Here is a 21,800-nt window from a genome sequence, read left to right as displayed (position 1 = left end):
TAATCTCAGCTACTCGGGAAGCTGAGGCAGGAGAAGAGCTCGAACCCTGGAGATGGAGAGGTTGCAGTGAGCCGAGATTGTGCCATTGCACTCTAGTCTGGGCAACAAGAGTGAGACTCCATCTCAAAAAAAAAAAAGCAAAGGCACAGATGGAAGGAATAAGGAATTCTGTGGGAAAGCATCTTATGGCATCTTACCACTAAAGTGAATTAGCTCTCTCCTAATCCTGTCCTGCACTTGGATGTGATAACTATTGAATGACAGTGGTAAGATTTCATACAATTTGGTCATATGTAACAAAATTCAGCTTTTCTCTAAAACTTCACTGTGTATGTGTTTAAGGAGTGAAACCTACATAGATAAGGTGTGGAGCTGGCGTCCTTGAGTGCTGTCATGTTTGATATGTAGCCCAGAATTTCATTTACTTGTTAAGAATCTACCTTGAGAGTGGTAGGGGGATCTTACTTAATTTTTAATGCAACCATGTCCCTCTATTCTAATATGATTAAACTTTACAACATCTACATATCTTTTAAATCCATAACTCAGTGACATTTTAAAGTTTAAGGAAACCGTAGAGAAAAGTCAAATTTTAAATACCACTGTTTTCAGGATGACTATATGAGATCTTCTTGATCTATTAGGTAAGCTCCTGTCAACTTCTTGTGGTAGCTTTTCCTTAAACTTTCCTAGTATTCCTACTGCATGAGAAGGTGTCCATCCTAAAGCTAATGTTAACAAAAGCCTGATTTGTAGCAAATAAACATGCATGTCCTTTCTTTTCTAGCAGCAATCAGAAACGGAGACTGTTCATCTGTTTATCCCGGCTCTATCAGTCGGTGCCATCATCGGCAAGCAGGGCCAGCACATCAAGCAGCTTTCTCGCTTTGCTGGAGCTTCAATTAAGGTACTCTTCTACCAGCTGTGGCTCTCTGGTTCTTCAAGTAAGTTACAGAAATATGAATCATCTTGCCACTTTATAATTTGAATCGAATGTAGAAGACCCTATTAGGGTTACATAAGGATATGAAGAAAACCCCAAACAACAGTGGCTCACACCAGGGAGGCTAACTTCTCTGTACAGAAAACACAGTCTGGAGGTGAGCATCAGGGCTGGGTGTTGACTCTGCCCCTCCAAGTCCTTGGACCTAAGTTCCTTCCAAGTCACCTTCCCCAGGTATGGCCTTAGTCCCTCATGGTTCCAGATGACACCATTCAGTGCTCCAAGAATCAGGTTTGTTGTCCAGACAGTAGGAGAGGAGAACACCATAAAGAGCTTTTCTCCTACGGAAGTTTCTTGTTAGCTGCTATGGGATAGTTCTACCTATATGCCATTGCCCAGAACTTGGCCAGATGAAGTTGAAGGGGCAAAATACAGGCTATGCACAGTCAGCTAAACATTTTGCAACTACAGCAGGTAACATACCAGAGGACAACTAATGGTGTCTGCCATAATAGATAACTGTGTGTTCTGAAGATTCTGTATTTTGATGCCTTATTTAAGGAAAATAAAGGTTGGCCAGGTGTGGTGGCGCACACCTGTAATCCCAGCACTTTGGGAGGCCAAAGCAGGCAAATTGTTTGACCCCAGGAGTTGAAGACCAGACTGTGCAACATGGTGAGATCCCATCTCTACAAAAAAAAAAATTTTTTTTTTAATTAGCCAGGCATGGTGGCATTCACCTGTAGTCCCAGCTACTTGGGAGGCTGAGGGGGGAGGAACACTTGAGCTTGGGTAGTTGAAGCTGCAGTGAGCTATGATCACACCACTGCACGCCAGCCTGGGCCACAGAGTAAGACCCTGCCTCAGACAAACAAAGGCATGTGGTGTGCAGTATCCTTGAAACTTAGGGTACAGAGACTCCTAGAGTGTGTTGCATACACAGGAAGCCCAAGGAGCTCTGATGCAAGTGAGCCAAGGACCACACTTTGAGCACCACTGGTGTAGTGAACACGGACAATGGAGACAGACCCAGCTCTCCCTCTAGCTCTGTTAGCTGTGTGATCATGGTCCAGGTAACTCAATTTCTCCAGCCTTCCATTTCCGCATTTGTGAAGTGGAGGTAATACTTCATCAGGATGTGGTGAGGATTAGCTGAGAGACTACATGTGGAGGTCTCCATTAGAGCCAGGCACAGAGTAAGTATATAGTATATAGCAGGAGGGTGGCCTAAATGGTGAACCCACAGGAATTGCTGCCTCTCCCTAATTTCCTTCACGAAGGCTTTAATTCTGCATTTCAGCCAATCACGTGAAAATGTTAGGCTGGTTGGCCCAAGATGCTATCAGTGATACCTCAAAGTATCATAACTGGTTGGGTCTGTTACAGATTGCTCCAGCAGAAGCACCAGATGCTAAAGTGAGGATGGTGATTATCACTGGACCACCAGAGGCTCAGTTCAAGGTATGTGCTATGTCCACAGGTAACAAATGCACAAGTACTCCATAACCTGGTGTCTCCCTTAAATATGTCTGAATCTCAGAAGAGTCAATGGAAATTCTTATCTAAGAGCAGAGTAGAATCATACTCAAAATTATATTTCAAAATTAACCAAAAGTCTTTGCGAGTTCTGTACTGGTTGCTGGGTTTACCTGTCTCTCAAAGGTGAATTTTGCTCAATGGCTTGTAATCCTATGCTAAGGTGAGACCTTAAAATTTACAAACCTGCCAGGTTAATATGCCTTGGAAACTTGTTTTCAGATGTTTTCTCTCCTGTCCCTGAGATTCCCTAGCCTTGAATTAAAATGCCCCCTTTTTCCTCTTACCCTTGGATTATCTCTGTGAGACCCTGCCCATAGACTCTCTACAAATCTCTGTAATCCTTGGGATCTTAGAGGTAGGAATGGCAGGAGCTCTTGTAGCATTTGTCCTGGTATGAACCATTGCACGTTTATTGGAATTTGAGGTCTTTGGGGCTGCAGTGTGCCTTTCAATGTCTACTGAGAGGTGGTAGAGCAGAGACTTGGCAGCCAGGCTGCTAGTTCAAATCCTAGCTCTGCCATTTGCCTTGTATGACATTGGGCAAGTTACTTAACCTTTTTCTGTAAAACCAGGGATAAGAGCACCTACATCCTAAGGTAGTTTAAGGTTTACACAATATATGAAATGTTTAGAAAAGTGCCTAACACACGGGCAGCACAAAACTAGCATGCTGGGGGTATTCAGCAGACTATGGATGAATCAGACTAAGACCATGCCAAATTCATGAATATATTCCTTTTAGTGTATGATTTCTCCCATAAAATTTAGTATGGGTATCTTGTCTTAGAACATTTAGTGGCTGTGTAGTAAGAAGACAATTATTTAACCTTAAGCCATAGTTCTTTTTTGTTTTTTTGGTTTTTTTGAGACAGAGTCTCACTCTGTTGCCCAGACTGGACTGCAGTGGCGTGATCTCGGCTCACTGCAAACTCCGCCTCCTGTGTTCAAGCGATCCTCCTGCCTCAGCCTCCCCAGTAGCTGGGATTACAGGCATGTGCCCCCATGCCCGGCCAATTTATTTTTAGTAGAGATGGGGTTTCACCATGTTGGCCACGCTGGTCTCAAACTCCTGACCTCAAGTGATCCGCCCACTTTGGCCTCCCAAAGTGCTGGGATTACAGGAGTGAGCCACTGTGCCCCTGGCCAAGCCTTAGTTTTCTTAGCCTTAAAGTGTGACAGTAACTAGTAACAGTGCATATAGTTCTCTCCCCACCCCACCTCTCTCCCTTAAAAACAAACAAAAAATCACTTTCTTTGACTTCTATTTTCTCTGGGCCATTTTTTCACTAAAAATCCAAAGCTGCTTTCACTTCATTTGCGGGAAGAATGGGAAACGAAGGAGGTGCTTTGAGCTGTGGGTGATTAGGTGAAGAAAGAAAATAATGCGAAGAAATGTATTCCTTCAGAGCAGCCTTGTGATCCAGGCAGTTCAAATCTTAACTCAGAATTGTTGAAAACTGCTTCCTATCCCAAACCTTCAGGGTCACTTTTAGTTTGAAATCTTAAAAGATAAATACAAACATATCTCTTCTTGGTGCTGAGCTTTTAGTCTTATAAGTGGAATTACTGTCCTGCAACTCCTATGATGCTTGTATAATAGGAACTTCAAAGTTCTTTCCCTGTATTCTCTAATAAAACTCATGTTTTATAGTTAACTTAAATGTTAACACTTAAGCCATAGTGGTTAAATTTCATTTATGTGATTGGTGACAATGCTAACTGAATGTTTTATTTTAGAGATCTAAGGAATGGTAAACCTTCTACCCCGTATTTTTTCTTACAAATTCAAGAGCTTCAGTTTTGGAGGATAGTGTATATATCCCTAGTGTGCTTTTGACTGTGTTAAGTAATAGTAATATCTACATCATTACCCTGAGGCATTAAGGATCAATGGAATATAGGGTATCAAGACGAATTTTGTCTGTAATGCCCTAAAATGAGCTCAGCTTTCTGAATCAGTGAACATGTGTTGGGTACTATTGTTTTTTGTGGTTTACCCTGGCAGTTTGTCAAACCAACTCTCGGGCTCCTTTCTCCTTTACTAATGGTTGTATGTAATAGGTTGTTTATATATAACTTCTAGTTGCATGCAGTAGGTGATAGGATGTATGGACTCTAAATATCAGAAGTCTCTTGGCCAGGTGCAGTGATCCACACCTGCTATCCCAGCACTTTGAGAGGCCTAGATGGGTGGATCACTTGAGTGCAGGAGTTTGAGGCCAGCCTGGCCAACATGGCAAAACTCCATCTCTACTAAAAATACAAAAATTAGCTGGGCATGGTGGCGGGTGCCTGTAATCCCAGCTCCTTGGGAGGCTGAGGCAGGAGAGTCGCTTGAACCCAGGAGGCAGAGGTTGCAGGGTGCTGAGATCACACCATGGTACTCCAGTCTGAGTGACAGAAAGAGACTCTGTCTCTTAAAAAATTTTTTTTTTAAAAAGCCAGGCACAGTTGCTCACACCTGTAATCCCAGCACTTTGGGAGGCCGAGGTGGGTGGATCACCTGAGGTGAGGAGTTCAAGACCAGCCTGGCCAACACGGTGAATCCCCATCTCAACTAAAATAACAACAAAAAATTAGTTGGGTGTGGTGGCGGGCACCTGTAATCCCAACTACTTCGGGAGGCTGAGGCAGGACAATCGCTTGAACCCGGGGGCCGGAGGTTGCAGTGAGCTGAAATCACACCATTGCACTCCAACCTGGATGACGGGGCAAGGCTCTGTCTCAAAAAAGAAAAAAAAAGTGTCTTGTCTTGATGTTGTAGCCTCTTTGATATATTCAAAGGAAAAACCACCCTTCTAAGAGTATGAAACACATTTAAATTGAAAACATTTTTCTCAGCAGGTTTCTAACTGGCCCATGTAGACACGAGCTTGACTTTTAGTGAGCCTGGCATAGCTGACTCTGCAGTTCTCAGTCTCTTTTGCTCAAAAAAAAATGAGACCAGGTGTGGTGGCGTGTACTGGTAATAGCAACACTTTGGGAAGCCAAGGCAGGACTCTTGAGCCCAGGAGTTTGTGATAAGCCTGGCAACATAGCAAGACCCTCCATTTCTATAAAAATTAGTGGCACGGTGGCTCACGCCTGTAATTCTAGCACTTTGGGAGGCTGAGGCGGGCAGATCACTTGAGGTCAAGAGTTCAAGACCAGCCTGACCAACATGGTAAAACCCCATGCCTACTAAAAATGCAAAAATAATTAGCCGTGTGTGGTTGCGGGCACCTGTAATCCCACCTACTCGGGAGGCTGAGGCAGGAGAATTGCTTGAACCTGGAAGGCAGGGGTTGCAGTGAGCCAAGATCGTGCCACTGCACTCTAGCCTGGGCAACAAAGTAAGGCTCCATCTCCCAAAAAAAAAAAAAGCCAGATGTGGTGTTGCATGCCTGTAGTCCCAGCTGCTACTCAGGAGGCTGAGATGGGAGGATGGTTTGAGCCCAGGAGGTTGAAGCTGCAGTGAGCTGTGATTACGCCACTGCACTCCAGCCTGGACAACAGAAGGACCCCATCTCCAAAAAAAAGGAAAGAAAAATGCAATTAATTTCTCATGGCCAGCATGAGAAGTTTTTACCTATCACAATTTTAGTACAAATGGCCATTTGCCCACAAAAATTTATTTTTATTAGGCTATTAATTGCCTTTAACTATTTTCGTCAGAAGAATATGGCTTATCCTTCTTCCACCAAGCATTCAGTTGCCTCTACTGTGATGGGTAGTAGTTATTGGTAGTAGTTATTTTAGAACTTCCTAACTGCTCTCTTCTATGTTATTTTCAATAATCTATGAAATGTAGATGTGTCACTGCAAAGGGCTATCCCACTTGGGTTTGGGATATCCCACTTTGGAGTTAACTGACCTTTTCCATTTCATACATGAATGACACTAATAGGATGTGTTTTAATCTGTAGGCTCAGGGAAGAATTTATGGAAAAATTAAAGAAGAAAACTTTGTTAGTCCTAAAGAAGAGGTGAAACTTGAAGCTCATATCAGAGTGCCATCCTTTGCTGCTGGCAGAGTTATTGGAAAAGGAGGCAAAACGGCAAGTACTTCAGCAAAACCTGTGCAGTGGTATGAAAGGGAAAGCGTTGAAAGGTACTTAGGAGTTCCAAGTCCCCGAATTTTGGCTAATTTATAAAAAGCAGGACCATCTTGACCAAGGTTTGGAGAAGATTGCCTTTTGTTTCCTGTCTGAGTGTTGGCGCCAGCTATTAGTGAAAGTAATGCATCTCTTTCAGATCACTTTGTGTGAGAGGATTGTCCTATATTTATAAAGAGCATTTAACATTCTCTTGATAAAACTTTAGCTTTTTATTGAACAGACACTTAACAGGAATTTTAAGAATTTCATCTACAGCTCGTTACATCTGTAATGGGAAAAAAAGCAAACTGTTTCTAGTTTGTAATACATATAACTTGTAAGTGGGTTTCAAAGCTATTTATAATTTTGAAGTGACTGAGTACATACACTTTGGAATCAGACTCAGGATTTGAATCTGGTTTTGCCATTCACTTGTGTAACTGGACAAATCAATTTCTTTGGATGAGGCTTAATCATCTTGAAATGGGGTAATTCTGATAACCTCATGGAATTACTAGTGGACTAAATGAAATTAGTAAAGCCATACATACCTCAGTGTCTGGCACACAGTAAGTGCTCAGGAAGTAAGCTTTAAAACTGCCACTTAATGTGATTTATATTTATCTCTTTCAGGTGAATGAACTTCAGAATTTGTCAAGTGCAGAAGTTGTTGTCCCTCGTGACCAGACACCTGATGAGAATGACCAAGTGGTTGTCAAAATAACTGGTCACTTCTATGCTTGCCAGGCAAGTGGGCTCTAAAATGGATAAGCTTTTGTATCTTTCTCAATTGGAAGCAATTCTCCCACAGGTGCTCCTACCTGATAGAATTAGTTAAGATTGTTTGATGATTAAGACTTTTCATCTCCCTTTTAGCAGGTGATTTCAGAGACTACTAGCAAACTGACTAGTATGTATCTTTAATCATCAAATGGATTTCTATTTGAAATTGTTGAAATGAGGGGGTACAATAACTTTTAGTAGCTTTTGATCAAGTAGAATTTCAAAGCTCTGTCCTTTTCCAGGTTGCCCAGAGAAAAATTCAGGAAATTCTGACTCAGGTAAAGCAGCACCAACAACAGAAGGCTCTGCAAAGTGGACCACCTCAGTCAAGACGGAAGTAAAGGCTCAGGAAACAGCCCACCACAGAGGCAGATGCCAAACCAAAGACAGATTGCTTAACCAACAGACGGGCGCTGACCCCCTATCCAGAATCACATGCACAAGTTTTTACCTAGCCAGTTGTTTCTGAGGACCAGGCAACTTTTGAACTCCTGTCTCTGTGAGAATGTATACTTTATGCTCTCTGAAATGTATGACACCCAGCTTTAAAACAAAAAAAAAAGGGTAGGGGAGGGAGGGAAAGAGAAGAGCTCTATGCACTTCCCTTTGTTGTAGTCTCACAGTATAACAGATATTCTAATTATTCTTAATATTCCCCCATAATGCCAGAAATTGGCTTAATGATGCTTTCACTAAATTCATCAAATAGATTGCTCCTAAATCCAATTGTTACAATTGGGTCAGAATAATTATCACAGGAACTTAAATGTTAAGCCATTAGCATAGAAAAACTGTTCTCAGTTTTATTTTTACCTAACACTAACATGAGTAACCTAAGGGAAGTGCTGAATGGTGTTGGCAGGGGTATTAAATGTGCATTTTTACTCAACTACCTCAGGTATTCAATAATACAATGAAAAGCAAAATTGTTCCTTTTTTTTGAAAATTTTATATACTTTATAATGATAGAAGTCCAACCGTTTTTTAAAAAATAAATTTAAAATTTAACAGCAATCAGCTAACAGGCAAATTAAGAATTTTACTTCTGGCTGGTGACAGTAAAGCTGGAAAATTAATTTCAGGGTTTTTTGAGGCTTTTGACACAGTTATTAGGTAAAAAAAATCAAATGTTCAAAGATATGGAGCAGTGCCTAATATCTGGAGAGCAGCACTACCATTTATTCTTTCATTTATAGTTGAGAAAGTGTTTGATGGTACTAAGAAAGTGGTGGCAGGAGGTTTTGGAACGGCTGGTTTAAATGGCTTCAGGAGACTTCAGTTTTTTGTTTAGCTACATGATTGAATGCATAATAAATGCTTTGTGCTTTTGACTATCAATACCTACAGAAAGTGCATCAATGAAGAGATGCAGGACTTTCAACTAATTGGCAAAAAGCAAGCTTTAGCTTGTCTTACAGGATGCTGTTTGCCAGTACACTTCAGACCAATGGGACAGTCATAGATGGTGTGACAGTGTTTAAAGGCAACAAAAGGCTACATTTCCATGCAGCCAGCACTGTCATGAGCCTCACTAGTATTTTGAAGATTTTTAAGCACTGATAAATTAAAAAAAAAAAAAATTAGACTCCACCTAAAGTAGTACATAAGTATAGCAGGATTTCTGTATACTCTGCAATCAGTTCTTTGAAGAAAAAAAAGTCAAAAGATAGAGAATAAAAGAAAAGTTTTTGGGATATAATTTGAATGACTGTGAAAACATATGACCTTTGATACCAAACTCATTTGCTCACTGCTTAGCTTGACAGCAAAGCCCAGTGTGTACAATTGTGTTGGGTGTGGGTGGTCTCCAAGGCCACGCTGCTCTCTGAATTGATTTTGAGTTTTGTTTGTAAGATGATCACAGTCATATTACACTGATCTAAAGGATATATATATATAACCCTTTAAAAAAAATCACTGCCTCATTCTTATTTCAAGATGAATTTCTATACAAACTGTTTTTCTGAAGATCATATCAATTAGACATTTTGAAAATGATTTAAAATGTTTTCCTTAATGTTCTCACAAAACAAGTTTCTTTTGTAGTTTTAACCAAAAAAGTGCCCTTTTTGTCACTGGATTCTCCTAGCATTCATAATTTTTTTTTTCATACAATGAATTAAAATTGCTAAAATCATGGACTGGCTTTCTGGTTGGATTTCAGGTGAGATGTGTTTAAGGCCAGAGCTTTTCTCAATATTTTTTTTTCCCCAATATTTGATTTTTAAAAAATATACACATAGGTGCTGCATTTATATCTGCTGGTTTAAATTCTGTCATATTTCACTTCTAGCCTTTTAGTATGGCAAATCATATTTTACTTTTACTTAAGCATTTGTAATTTGGAGTATCTGGTACTAGCTAAGAAATAATTCTATAATTGAGTTTTGTACTCGCCGTATATGGATCATTCCTCATGTATAATGTGCCCCAAATGCAGCTTCATTTTCCAGGTATCTTGACGCAGAATAAAGTTTTTCATCATTTAGGTGCAGCTTGTTGTGTAGTACATTTTATTTTTGGTTTTCAATTGTATGTGAACATTCTGAATCTGAGTTTTTCAAACTCTATAGACAGATTTCTGTTATCCCATGTCCAGCCATAGTACTTAATGTGAACCTTGATAATACTCTTGCATATGAACTAAGAACTAGAGCTTTCAGAGTTTTTCCTAACACTTTGTTTACTTTCGTTTGTTACTGGAGTATTGTGGAAGGGTTACAGAAGTCCTCCTAGAAGAATATTATCACCTCAAAGAAAAAGTATAAAAATAGGACCAGTGGGCTGGTGGTACATTTTATGTTACTTTTAAAAATTTTTGCTATTCCATTAAACAGGGTTAAGATTTACATTTAAGCTAAATTAATAAAAATCTGAGCAGAGAACTCAATCACAGGAGCCAGTGCTAACTAACTCCAGGAAATTCTGATATTTCTAGGATAAAGGCAGCGTGTCATAAGTTTTGGGTAGAGTGTACTGATTTTTGGTTGCAGGTATTAGCCCACTTCTTATCTACAGTCTCTGCATGTCAGTTAGCAGGAGTGCCCATGAAGTAGACAAGCCTTGTCCTAAGAGCAGCCTAACCAAGGAGGCAGGCTTTAGGAGCTGTATTTTCCAATAAGTGACTCAATCCAAATCTGAAATAACTAAAGCAGTGCATAAAATATTTTATTCACATTTGAACTCCACTGGAGTCACAGATGAAGTATCATCTTCTTCTATTCCAAGAATGAAGTCTTCAGGTACCGTCTCAGGTGCTATCTGAGCTAACTGGTCATCATAAGAACGTAGGGTCCATAATTTCTCTAATTCATAGATTTCTCTGGTTTCTGGAAGCATCAAATGAATCACCATGCTGCCTATCAGGGACAGACAAGAGATACAATGAAGGAATAGTTCATTTGCTTTTATTTTTACCTTACAACACACACTGGCTAGTATAACTCTAGGAATAGAGCAGTGGTTCTCAAGTGTGGTTCCCAGATTAGCATCACTGTGGACCCCATCCCGGCAAAAATACCACAGAAGTGATACTATGCCTTTCTCAGTGTGCCTTACAGGAGGGATATGTCAATATATAACATTGCTGGTGATAGTAACTTTATCAAAGAGACTAAAGGTGGTCAGGTTTCTCTTCGGTGACAATTCCCCATGGATAACACACTTACGCACATCTTTTGTGCAAAACACTGACTGCATTTTGTTCCATCCATGAATGTTTTGTATTGTGAATATTCTTAACAGAAAGATACTGCCTCCCTCCAGGGCAAAGGGCAGCTTTGCTTACAGCAGCATTTCTCAATTGGGTAATATTGGTAATGTTTAGGGTCATTTTTGATTGTCACAATTGGAAAGGAGGATACTGCTAAACATCCTACCATTGCACAAGAGACACCCCACCCCACGTGCAAAATGACCTGGTCCAAAACAGTTAATAGTGACAAAAGTGAGAAACCATCAGAGCAAAGGTAGCCCTGCTTCTTGCCAGTTACACAAAGGCCCAGACACCCTCATCTGAGTTCCTGTTTTACAACTGTGTGTGCTGGTGTCATCTGGCCTGTGTTGCCCTATGGAATCCAGAACTCAGGAAACCAGTGCAAAATGGATGCTGGCTACTGCTGTGAGTAATAAACTGTCCTTTGCCTCTAACCCTCTAATAGTCTTGGCTTTCACCAGTATCCATGAAAACTGGCGGGACAACTTATTAGCTTACCAGTAGAATAAAATCTCAGATTCCTCAGTTCTTGACATACAGCTATGTTTTCCCCTTTGTAAATAGTATATCTTGTTGGGAGGTGCTTTGAAACTATGTACACATTAATACCCAAAGTTGTTAGACCGTTTCAAAATTCTAGTCCTCTGTTCTTGTCCTTTCTTGTGCCTGGAATAACCTCATCCTCATCTATGCACCCCAGCCCCCAAACCTTCCTCTACCACTACTACGGAATCTCTCCCGCCTCTACTATGTTACTCTTGTCCACCACCTTCCTGATCTGTATGGCTAGTAGGTACACACCACGCAGTATATATCTTCCTCCAGGTGCGCATTATCCAGGGTATTTTGGCTTAGTTAGGTGAAAATTCTACATGTGAATAAGACCACCTGGACACACCACGCAGTATATATCTTCCTCCAGGTGCGCATTATCCAGGGTATTTTGGCTTAGTTAGGTGAAAATTCTACATGTGAATAAGACCACCTGGATTATAACTAAAAAAACTTTTGTTACCTTAAACACACTTCAAAACTCTTACCTGGGAATACATTCATCAATTTGATCTCAATCCTTTTGCAACTGAAAACAACTCAAGATTAGTGTAGTACCATCAGTTACCTATAAAATATGCCAGAATAGGCCGGGCGCGGTGGCTCAAGCCTGTAATCCCAGCACTTTGGGAGGCCGAGACGGGTGGATCACGAGGTCAGCAGATCGAGACCATCCTGGCTAACACGGTGAAACCCCGTCTCTACTAAAAAATACAAAAAACTAGCCGGGCGAGGTGGCGGGCGCCTGTAGTCCCAGCTACTCGGGAGGCTGAGGCAGGAGAATGGCGTAAACCCGGGAGGCAGAGCTTGCAGTGAGCTGAGATCCAGCCACTGCACTCCAGCCTGTGTGACACAGCGAGACTCTGTCTCAAAAAAAAAAAAAAATGCCAGAATAACTTACCAAAATCCACGCACATCCAGTCATCAGTGTCCTTCCCTTCAATCTTAACATGAGTGTCACGTTTACATTTCAGGTGTTTGTACTGCAAAAAGCCACATGGTTTATTAAAGGGAGAGGGGAAGGGGGAAGCCTGTTCTTGCTGAAGGTCTGTTGGTTTTTGTTTTTTGAATCTTACCCATTTCTCATTGCTATACTTTGCCCTGTGATGAATAACTTAGGGAAACTATTTCTCCCTCTAAATCTTACCACCTTCACCTCTCCCCTGAATTCTCCTGCCCCAGCCCTTCTGAAAGGGTAACCCGATTCATTCACCAAGGTGCCTCTGAGGCTGAAAAAGCTCAGTCAGCATGTGGTACCCACCTACATCCATCACTTGTGTTCCTCCCAGCTTCCCTTCACCTTTAGGGACTGCAGATACTACCTTCTGTTTATAAAGCCAGGTTGTCTCAGTGCCACTGATTTCACCTCATCTGCCTTCATGACATGTTAATGGAACCCTGTCATCCTATAAATGTGTTCAGTTCTTTTGTTAAGACAGATATACTAATATCAAACAAGATGGCCATTAAGTAAAAACTTAAAAGAGACAAAGGACATCTCATATACATCACCCCAAAATCAAAGGAAACGATAATTAGGGCAGGAAAAAGACAAAAATCAATGAAACTAGGATTTGGTTCTTAGAATGACTAAGAAAAAAAGACAACTAAAATCTGAAATGAAAGAGGTGATACTACTGATTTTAGAGAAACAGGATTGTAAGAGTACTATGAGCAACTGTACACCAAACAACTGGGTAACCTAGATGAAATAGCAAAATTTCTAGAAACACACAACCTACCGACTGAATCATGAAGAAATACAAAGTTTCAATAGACCGTAACTAGTATGGGGATTGGATCAGTAATCAAAAATCTGTCAACAAAAGTCCTAGACCAGACAGCTTCCCTGGCAAGTTTTACCAAATATTTAAACCAGAATGCAATACTCAAATTCTCCCCAAAAATTGGAAGAGCAGGGAACACTTCCTAACTCATTGCATAAGACCAATACCCCTGATGAACATTTGATGCAAAAATTCTCAACAAAATACTAGCAACCCAAATTCAGCAGCATATTAAAAGGATTATAGACCATGACCAAGTGGGATTTATCCCTGGAATGCAAGGTGGTTCAACATATAAAAACGGATCAATGCAGTAACACCACATTAATAGAATGAAGAAAAAATCTATATGATAATCTGAACTGATGCAGAAAAAGCATTTAACAAAATTCAATACCCTATGACAATAAAGCACTCAACGAAGTAGGCATAAAAGGAAATTACTTCAACATAATCAAGGCCATGTAACAAAAGCACACAGCTAATATATTCAATGATGAGACTGAAAGCTTTCCTGTAAGACTAGGAATAAGACTAAGTATGCCTGCTTTTCCTACTTCTATTCAACACAGTATTGGAAGTCGGAGCAATTCGTCAAGAAAAAAAAAGGGTATCCAAATTGGAAAGGAAGAAGTAAAATTATCTCTGAAGACAATACAACTTGACATGTAGAAAAGCCCAAAGATTCCACAAAAAAAGCCCAGTTAGGACTACTAAACAAATTCAGCACACAAAAATCCGTCGCATTTCTATACGGTAACAATGAGCAACCTGAAAATAAAGTTTTTAAAATTCCATTTACAGTAACAGAATAATCCTTTTTTTTAATTGAGACGTTCTTGTTTTGAGTTTTGCTCTTGTTGCCCAGGCTGCAGTACAATGGCGCAATCTCAGCTCACAGTAACCTCCGCCTCCCGAGTTCAAGCGATTCTCCTGCCTCGGCCTCCCAAGAAGCCGGGATTACAGGCATGTACCACCACGCCCGACTAATTTTGTGTTTTTAGTAGAGATGAGGGTTCTCCATGTTGGTCAGGCTGGTCTCGAACTCCTGACCTCAGGTGATCCGCCTGCTTCGGCCTCCCCAAGTGCTGTGATTACAGACATGAGCCACCATACCCAGCCTAGCAGAATAATCTTAACCACAGGAGCAAAAGACTTGCACATTGAAGACTACAAAACACTGCTGAAAGAACTTAAAGATGCCAGTAAATGGAAAGATACTTCATATTCATGGATGGGAAGACAATACTGTAAAGATGCCAATACTACCCAATGCAGTCCACAGATTCAATGCAATCTATATCAAGATCACAATATTTTTTGAAGAAACAAAAATCCAACCTAAAATTTATATGGGTCCAGGCATGGTGGCTAACACCTGTAATCCCAGCACTTCGGGAGGCCAAGGCAGGTGGATCATCTAAGGTCAAGAGTTCAAGACCAGCCTGGCCAAAATGGTGAAACCTCATCTCTACTCAAAATACAAAAAATTAGCTGGGCATGGTGGCGGGCACCTGTAACCTCAGCTACTTGGGAGGCTGAGGCAGGAGAATTGCTTGAATCTGTGAGCCGAGATTGTGCCACTGTACCACAGCCCGGGTAACATAAGCGGAACATCTCAAAACAAAATTATACGGACTCTCAAGGAACCCCAAATAGCCAAAACAATCTTGTAAAAGAAACAAAGTTGGAGTCTCGTATTTCTTGATTTCAAAACTTAGAACAAAGCTATAGTAAACAAAACAGTCTGAAACTAGCAAAAAGACAGACGTGCAGACTGATGAAACAGAATACACAGAACAGAAATAAACCCTTGTGCATACGGTCAAATGATTTTCAACAAGGGAGCCAAGACCATTCAATGCACAAAGGACAGTCCTTCCAACAAAGGGTGCTGAGGAAACGTGTCCACATGGAAAACCTTACCGTCCACAAAAACTAACTCGAAATGGGTTAAATATCTAACCAGGAGTCCTAAAACTATAAAACTCTTAGAAGAAAATGGGGAAAACATGATACTGGTTTGGCAATTATTTACTGGATATAATACCAAAGACACAGGCAACAGAAGAAGAAAGAAATTGGACTTCACTAAAATTAAATACTTTTGTGCATCAAAGGACACTCTAAAAAGAGTAAAAAGGCAACCCACAGAATGGGGCAAACATCTGCAAGTCACATATCTGATAAAGGATTAATACCCAGAACACATAGAGAGCTCCTACAACTCAACAACAAAACACCAACCAACCTGATTTTAAAATGGGCAGAGTCTGGGCAATATAGTGAGACCCTGTCTCTACAAAAAAAAATTAGCTGGGCATTGTGGAGTAACTCCTACCATTCTACTTTCTGTCTCTATGAATTTGACAACTACTACTCCTCTAGTCCTAGCAACTTGGGAGGCTGAGGTGAGAGGATCACTTGAGCCCAGAAGTTCCAGGCTGCAGTGAGCTATGACCACACCACTGCCCTGAAGCCTGGGCAACAAGGTGAGACACTGTCTCTTTAAAACAAACAAACAAAGCAAAGGACTTTTCTTCAAAGAACATATACAAATGGGCAATAAGCAAAAGAAAATATGCTCAACATCACTAATCCTTAGGGAAATACAAATAAAAACCACAATGAGATATCACTTCATGCCCATTAGGATGGCTATTACCAAAACCAGAAAATAAGTGTTGGTGAGGATGTGAAGACTGGAAACTACAGGGCTAGAGGAAATGTAAAGTGGTGTAGCCACTATGAAAGAATACAGCAGCTCCTCAAAAAATTAAAAACATTCAGCTTTGTGCTAGGCTGGTGAATAGAAAAAAACAAAAATTAAAAACAGAATCACTGTATGATACAGCAATCCCATTTCTTTGCACATACCCCAAAGCATTAAAAGCAAGGACATAAACAATTTTTTTTTTGAGACTGAGTTTTGCTCTTGTCACCCAGGCTGGAGAGCAGCAGCACGATCTTGGCTCACTGCAACCTCCACCTCCCAGGTTCAAGAGATTCTCCTGCCTCAGTCTCCCAAGTAGCTGGGATTACCGGCACCCTCCACCACACCCAGCTAATTATTATATTTTTAATAGAGACAGGGTTTCACCATTTCACCAGGCTGGTCTTGAACTCCTAACCTCAGGTGATCTACCTGCCTTGGCCTCCCAAAGTGCTGGGATTACAGGCGTGAGCCCAGCCTGTTTGTTTGTTTGTTTTTTGAGACAGCGTCTTGCTCTGTCACCCAGGGTGGAGTGCAGTGGTACAATCTCGGCTCACTGCAGCCTCAACCTCCTGGGCTCAAGCAATCCTTCACCTCAGCATCCCAAGTAGCTGGGACTACAGGCACACACCACCAAGCCCGGCCAATTTTTTATCTTATTTTTTGTCTTTTTTGTAGAGATGGGGTTTCACCGTGTTGCCCAGGCTGGTTTCAAACTTCTGAGCTCAAGCAATCTACCCACTTTGGCCTCTCAAAATGCTGGGATGACAGGCATAAGCCACTGCGCCCAGCCTCATGAACAGTATTTCTATACCCATATTTGTACCATCATTATTCACAATAGCCAAAAGGTGGGGGGCAATCTAAGTGTCCATCAATGGATAAAAGGATAAACGAAATGTGGTATATACATAAGACAGAGTATTATTCAGCCTTAAGAAAGAAGGAAATTCTGGCACATGTTGCTACATGGATGAGCCTTGAAGACATTATGCTAAGTCAGATAAGTTGGTCACAAATGTATGATTCTACTCTTACGAGATACTGAAAAGTAGTCAAATTCATAGAGACAGGCAGTAGAATGGTAGCTGCCTAGGGAAGGGGAAATGGGGAGTTATTGTTTAATGAGTTCAGTGTTTCGGTTTTGCAAGATGAAAAAAGTTCTGGAGATGGATGGTGGTAATGATTGCACATCAATGTGAAGGTACTTAAAGCTACTGAACAACACATTTTAAAATTACTAAATGGGTGGGGCACAATGGCTCACGCCTGTAATCCCAGCACTTTGGGAGGCCGAGGTGGGCGGATCATGAGGTCAGGAGCTGGAGACCAGCCTGACCAACATGGTGAAACCCCATCTCTACTAAAAATAGAAAAATCAGCCGAGCAAGGTGGCGGGTGCCTATAATCCCATCTACTCAGGAGGGTTAGGCTGGAGAATCACTGGAATCCGGAAGGTGGAGGTTGCAGTGAGCCGAGATCGAGCAACTGCACTCCAGCCTGGGTGACAAAGCGAGACTCCACTCCAGCCTGGGCGACAGAGTGAGACTCTGTTTCAAAAAAAAAATAAAAAAGATTCAATGGTAGGTTTTACGTTATATATATTTTACCACAAACAACAAAACTTTCTTGCCTTTGCATTTCTCTCCTCATCTAAAATCTTTGTAAAGGTAATTTCTATCTATCTCTTTCACACAAGTTTCTCTGTAAAACCTCCCATTCTTTTTACATCCCCAAGTCCAATGGTCACTAAGTCTTCTTACTCTATCCCACCATTACATCTGATAGAGACCCTGGTATGCTGTCTTTATATCTCTTCTTTATGCTTTCCTAGTTCTCTTCCTATCTCTCCAATTACCACGTTTTTGGCATCTTCTTCTGCTCTGTCATGTTGCACCAGGGTTTTGTGTACAGCCCCCACCTTTTTATTTTACAACCGTTCTCTATACAATCTCAGCTACTCTTTTGGTCTTAACTGCCTCCTCTATGACCAATTCTCAACAGACTAAGAAAGGTATCATGGCCCTGTGGAATGGTACCAAAGTCAGCTGGAGGCTTCCAAGTAGTTTCTTCCTCATTCTGATTCATATTCAGTGCAACTGGAAAACAATCCCCCTTTCTTTCCTCAACTAGACCTGTAAGGGCAAGGACTACAGATCTTTTTTGTTCTTACCTTCCCAATACCCCGTACAGTGCTTAGGAACACTGGGCATGCTGAAATATTTGAATTAAACTCCAGGCCAGCACTGTCCAATAGAACATTTTACAATTATGAAAATGCTTTATGGCCGTCCCATATGGTAGCCATTAGCCACACGTGGCTATTGAGCATCTGAAATATAGTTAATATGACTGCAGAACTGAATTTATATTTTATTTATTTTTTTTGAGACAGAGTCTCGCTCTGTCACCAGGCTGGAGAGAAGTGGTGTGATCTTGGCTCACTGCAACCTCCGCCTCCCGGGTTCATGATTCTCCTGCCTCAGCCTCCGGAGTAGCTGGGACTACAGACACACGCCACCACACCCAGCTAATTTTTATATTTTTAGTAGAGACAGCGTTTCACCATGTTGGCCAGGATGGTCTTGATCTCTTGACTTGGTGATCCACCCACCTCAGCCTCCCAAAGTGCTGGGATTACCGGCGTGAGCCACCATGCCTGGCTGAATTTATATTCTAATTTATAATTAAATAGGCACATGTGGCTAGTGGCTACCGCAATGGATACTGCCTCTAGAACTCCCTCTGGTTATACTGTCTTCTAACTTGCCTCGGGTTATAAAATATTACCTTCCAGCTGGGCGCAGTGGCTCATGCCAGTAATCCTAGCACTTCAGGAGGCCAAGGCAGGCGGATCCCCCGAGGTCGGGAGTTCGAGACCAGCCGGTCCAACATGGAGAAACCCGTCTCTACTAAAAATACAAAATTAGCTGGGCATGGCAGCACATGCCTGTAATCCCAGCTACTCGGGAGGCTGAGGCAGGAGAATCGCTTGAACCCTGGAGGCAGAGGTTGCCGTGAACCAAGATCACGCCATTGCACTCCAGCCTGGGCAACAAGAGCAAAACTCCGTCTCAACTAAAAAAAAAAAAAAAAAAAAAAAAAAAAACTTGCGGTCACAAGAGAAAAGAATTAGAAACATCCTAACTCAACAGGGCTGGATATTTGTTCCCATACCTTTCACTATCAAAGAACATAAAATGAATTCATGCAAATTCTGAAAATGTGGGCTTCTTCTGTAACTTTGTATGATGGGTTTACTCTCTAAGTGTTGCTCCTTGGCCTGATGCACTGTCACTATCCCACTCAGTCAATGGTCCAAAAGAGAAAAGAAAGCATCCTACCATTTTCACAATGTAGAAGGCCATGGCGTGTAAGTGTCGGGGAGAAGTTCCACTACCAATCACAAAGTAATCTGTGTATCTCATTTCTGGAGGAACCTGGATCACACAAATGTCTCTTGCATTTTCTTGCCTCAGAAGTGAAACCATCATATCGATGTCAAACTTGGGACCAGTATGATCTGAAATGCACAAATAGTTATTTGTATCAAGACGGCCAAGCAGAGAGACCTGTATGCACCCAGAGATGCCAGCAGCTGACTGTTCTTCCACCAGGGTGTTTAGATCCAAAGTGTTTTTACAGACAGCAGGGAAAAGGCCTCCTGGAAGCTCAACCTAGACAGCAGTATCATAGCACTGCTCAACTTTTATGGTCAGTGCTCAGATTACGCAGAGCCACTATACATCCTTCACTATTAACCATATGCAAGTAGAACCAGACATCACTGACAAATGACTTTCTATTCACTAATACTTAAAAGGAGCAATACACCACAAACACAGAAATGCTGTACAAAGAAAAACAGTGCCACAATTGGGTAGGAGGTGATATCCTGGAGCATATTACATTGAATCTCAGTCATAACATGTCACAGAATTATGAGCTGGAAGGGCTCTTAGATATACCTGGTCCACAACCTTCAATTGAGAGATGAAGAAACCGAGGCCTAGCAGAATTACTGTGGCCTAAGATCAGTCACTGAAAGAGCTACATTTTTAAGTAATTATTATTTTGAACCTTTAAGTTTTCATATAAAGCCACTGGGTTATTAACAACTGTTACCTGTGAAAATCTAATTTTTTTTCCCGTAAAGATTTAGATACTCTGATATTCAGCTTGGAGTAGTACAAGCTGTAAATTTAAAGCTCGCCCAAGTTCTAAAGCCGACTCCAAAGGACCTAGTAGCTAAGTCCACTAAGGCCTCTCCCTCTCATACTCTACATTCTTAGATGTAATCTATCATTCCTAAGTTTCTAAAAACGTCAGCAATAACTAGAGGATATTAACTTGGACCCACCTAATATTGGTGCTTCCTACGCACCCCTTCGCACCTAGACCCTAGCTCCTCAGAATCCTCAAGCCCCAACAGTCCCCACAAACCCATTTTCCAGGATCCTAGGAAGAGAGTGAAAGGAGGTGAGGACGGTAAGACTGTGATGCCAAGGGTGGGAGGTGGCCATCCGGGAGGCTGGGATTTTGCAGTTCATCTCTTGCCCTCAGTTTCTTCACTGTGAAAAGGGAAAGTTGGCGCCAACAACCTTTGAAGTCCCTGCCAGCTCTGGATGTGCAGGAGTTTTGTGACTCCAAAAGAAATGCACAAAGAGGGGAACCCAGAGCCACCTTGGCTGGGACCTGACTCCAGACTGCCCCGAGAAGGTCGCCTTCGTTCTCCTCCACGCCAGTACCTGCCGCGTCCGATTCTGGGCGTTCCTCGTCTACCGTCCTCTCCGCCCGCTCCTCCAGGCCAGGCTCGCTGTGCAGGCCGCGGACAAAGTTTGGGGTCTGGCAAGCCCGGCAGAACGCTGCTCCTACGGGAAGCCGCTGCACGGCCAGCAGCCGAAGCCCGGACTCAGCTCCGACCGCGCACCCCGCCACCGAAGAAACCGCCCTGCGCCACATTAGTGGCGCGAGCAGCCGCGCCACACAGCCGCTCGACCCCATAGCAGCAGCCTCCCGTCGGCTGCGCTGGTGGGTGGCACTTCAGGGAGCCCGGCCTGGAAATTCTACGTCAGATGCGTGGGCGGAGTCAAGGCCTGAAGGACGGGTCATGGGCGGAGTCTGGAGCCTGCGAAGACCGCAGTGACCCGGAAGAGCTACTTGGGGATTAGGGCGTGCAGGAATAAAGAACCGGTGTTGCTTGCCCAGCTTGCTTTACCTTGTGTCGCAGTGGCGCACTACGTTGTTACTTTTTTGGACTCTGTCCACTAAGCCTCATAAAGGCAATAATTTTTGTTTCATTTTTAACTGTTCTCTCCACAGCACCTAAAACAGTTCCTAGTACTAAATGTCCAGAAGTTGCTGTTAATCTGATTAGGCTGGGATTAGGACATATAATCTACCCTCTCTCATTACTAAAAAATATTCAAGATTCGCTTGCAAATTTGAAATCCCACGAGGAAAATCTGTTACCCTGGGCTAGAGTGGGGTGGGAGGCAGAGGCGTAAAGGACCATTTGGAAACCGTTCTTAGGCCAGCCCATCTACACCCCTCGTATGGAGGAGTTCACGCCCAGGGGCGGCACTGTGGGGACCAGCTTTGTGAGAAAGGAATTTTGAGGTACCGTTGCGGTATTAAGTCATTGGACTTGAGAACTGCAATAGATCCTGGGTGCGCGGGGTGGGGGTGGGGG

The 21,800-nt window shown here is 42.1% G+C and overlaps 2 protein-coding genes across 5 annotated transcripts in view; one reads left to right on the top strand and one right to left on the bottom strand.

The window, feature by feature from the left end:
* IGF2BP3 (insulin-like growth factor 2 mRNA binding protein 3) overlaps window positions 1–9,835 on the top strand; it is a 163,976-nt gene extending 154,141 nt beyond the window's left edge. For 2 of the 4 annotated variants that reach the window (XM_011944196.1, XM_011944193.1), the window contains 5 exons: window positions 788–907; window positions 2,330–2,404; window positions 6,388–6,519; window positions 7,192–7,305; window positions 7,584–9,835. In XM_011944196.1, the coding sequence (XP_011799586.1) occupies window positions 788–907; window positions 2,330–2,404; window positions 6,388–6,519; window positions 7,192–7,305; window positions 7,584–7,682 (540 nt within the window). In that variant the 3' untranslated portion in view covers window positions 7,683–9,835. The remainder of the gene's footprint in view (window positions 1–787; window positions 908–2,329; window positions 2,405–6,387; window positions 6,520–7,191; window positions 7,306–7,583) is intronic. The other 2 variants (XM_011944194.1, XM_011944195.1) reach the window with 2 other exon arrangements.
* A 317-nt stretch (window positions 9,836–10,152) lies between these two features.
* On the bottom strand, window positions 10,153–21,266 carry MALSU1 (mitochondrial assembly of ribosomal large subunit 1). The gene is made up of 4 exons (XM_011944192.1): window positions 20,857–21,266; window positions 19,453–19,631; window positions 12,510–12,591; window positions 10,153–10,700 (listed from the first exon to the last, which is right to left on the bottom strand). The coding sequence occupies exons 1-4, from the start codon at window positions 21,110–21,112 to the stop codon at window positions 10,510–10,512; spliced, it is 708 nt and encodes a 235-aa protein (XP_011799582.1). The 5' UTR covers window positions 21,113–21,266; the 3' UTR covers window positions 10,153–10,509.
* Window positions 21,267–21,800: the final 534 nt, after the last annotated feature.

This window comes from Colobus angolensis, unplaced genomic scaffold (assembly GCF_000951035.1).
Source record: "Colobus angolensis palliatus isolate OR3802 unplaced genomic scaffold, Cang.pa_1.0 Scaffold229, whole genome shotgun sequence".
In the NCBI taxonomy this organism is placed as follows: domain Eukaryota; kingdom Metazoa; phylum Chordata; class Mammalia; order Primates; family Cercopithecidae; genus Colobus; species Colobus angolensis.
The sequence above is the reverse complement of the archived record's forward strand: the minus strand, read 5'-3'. Positions and strand labels throughout refer to the sequence as shown.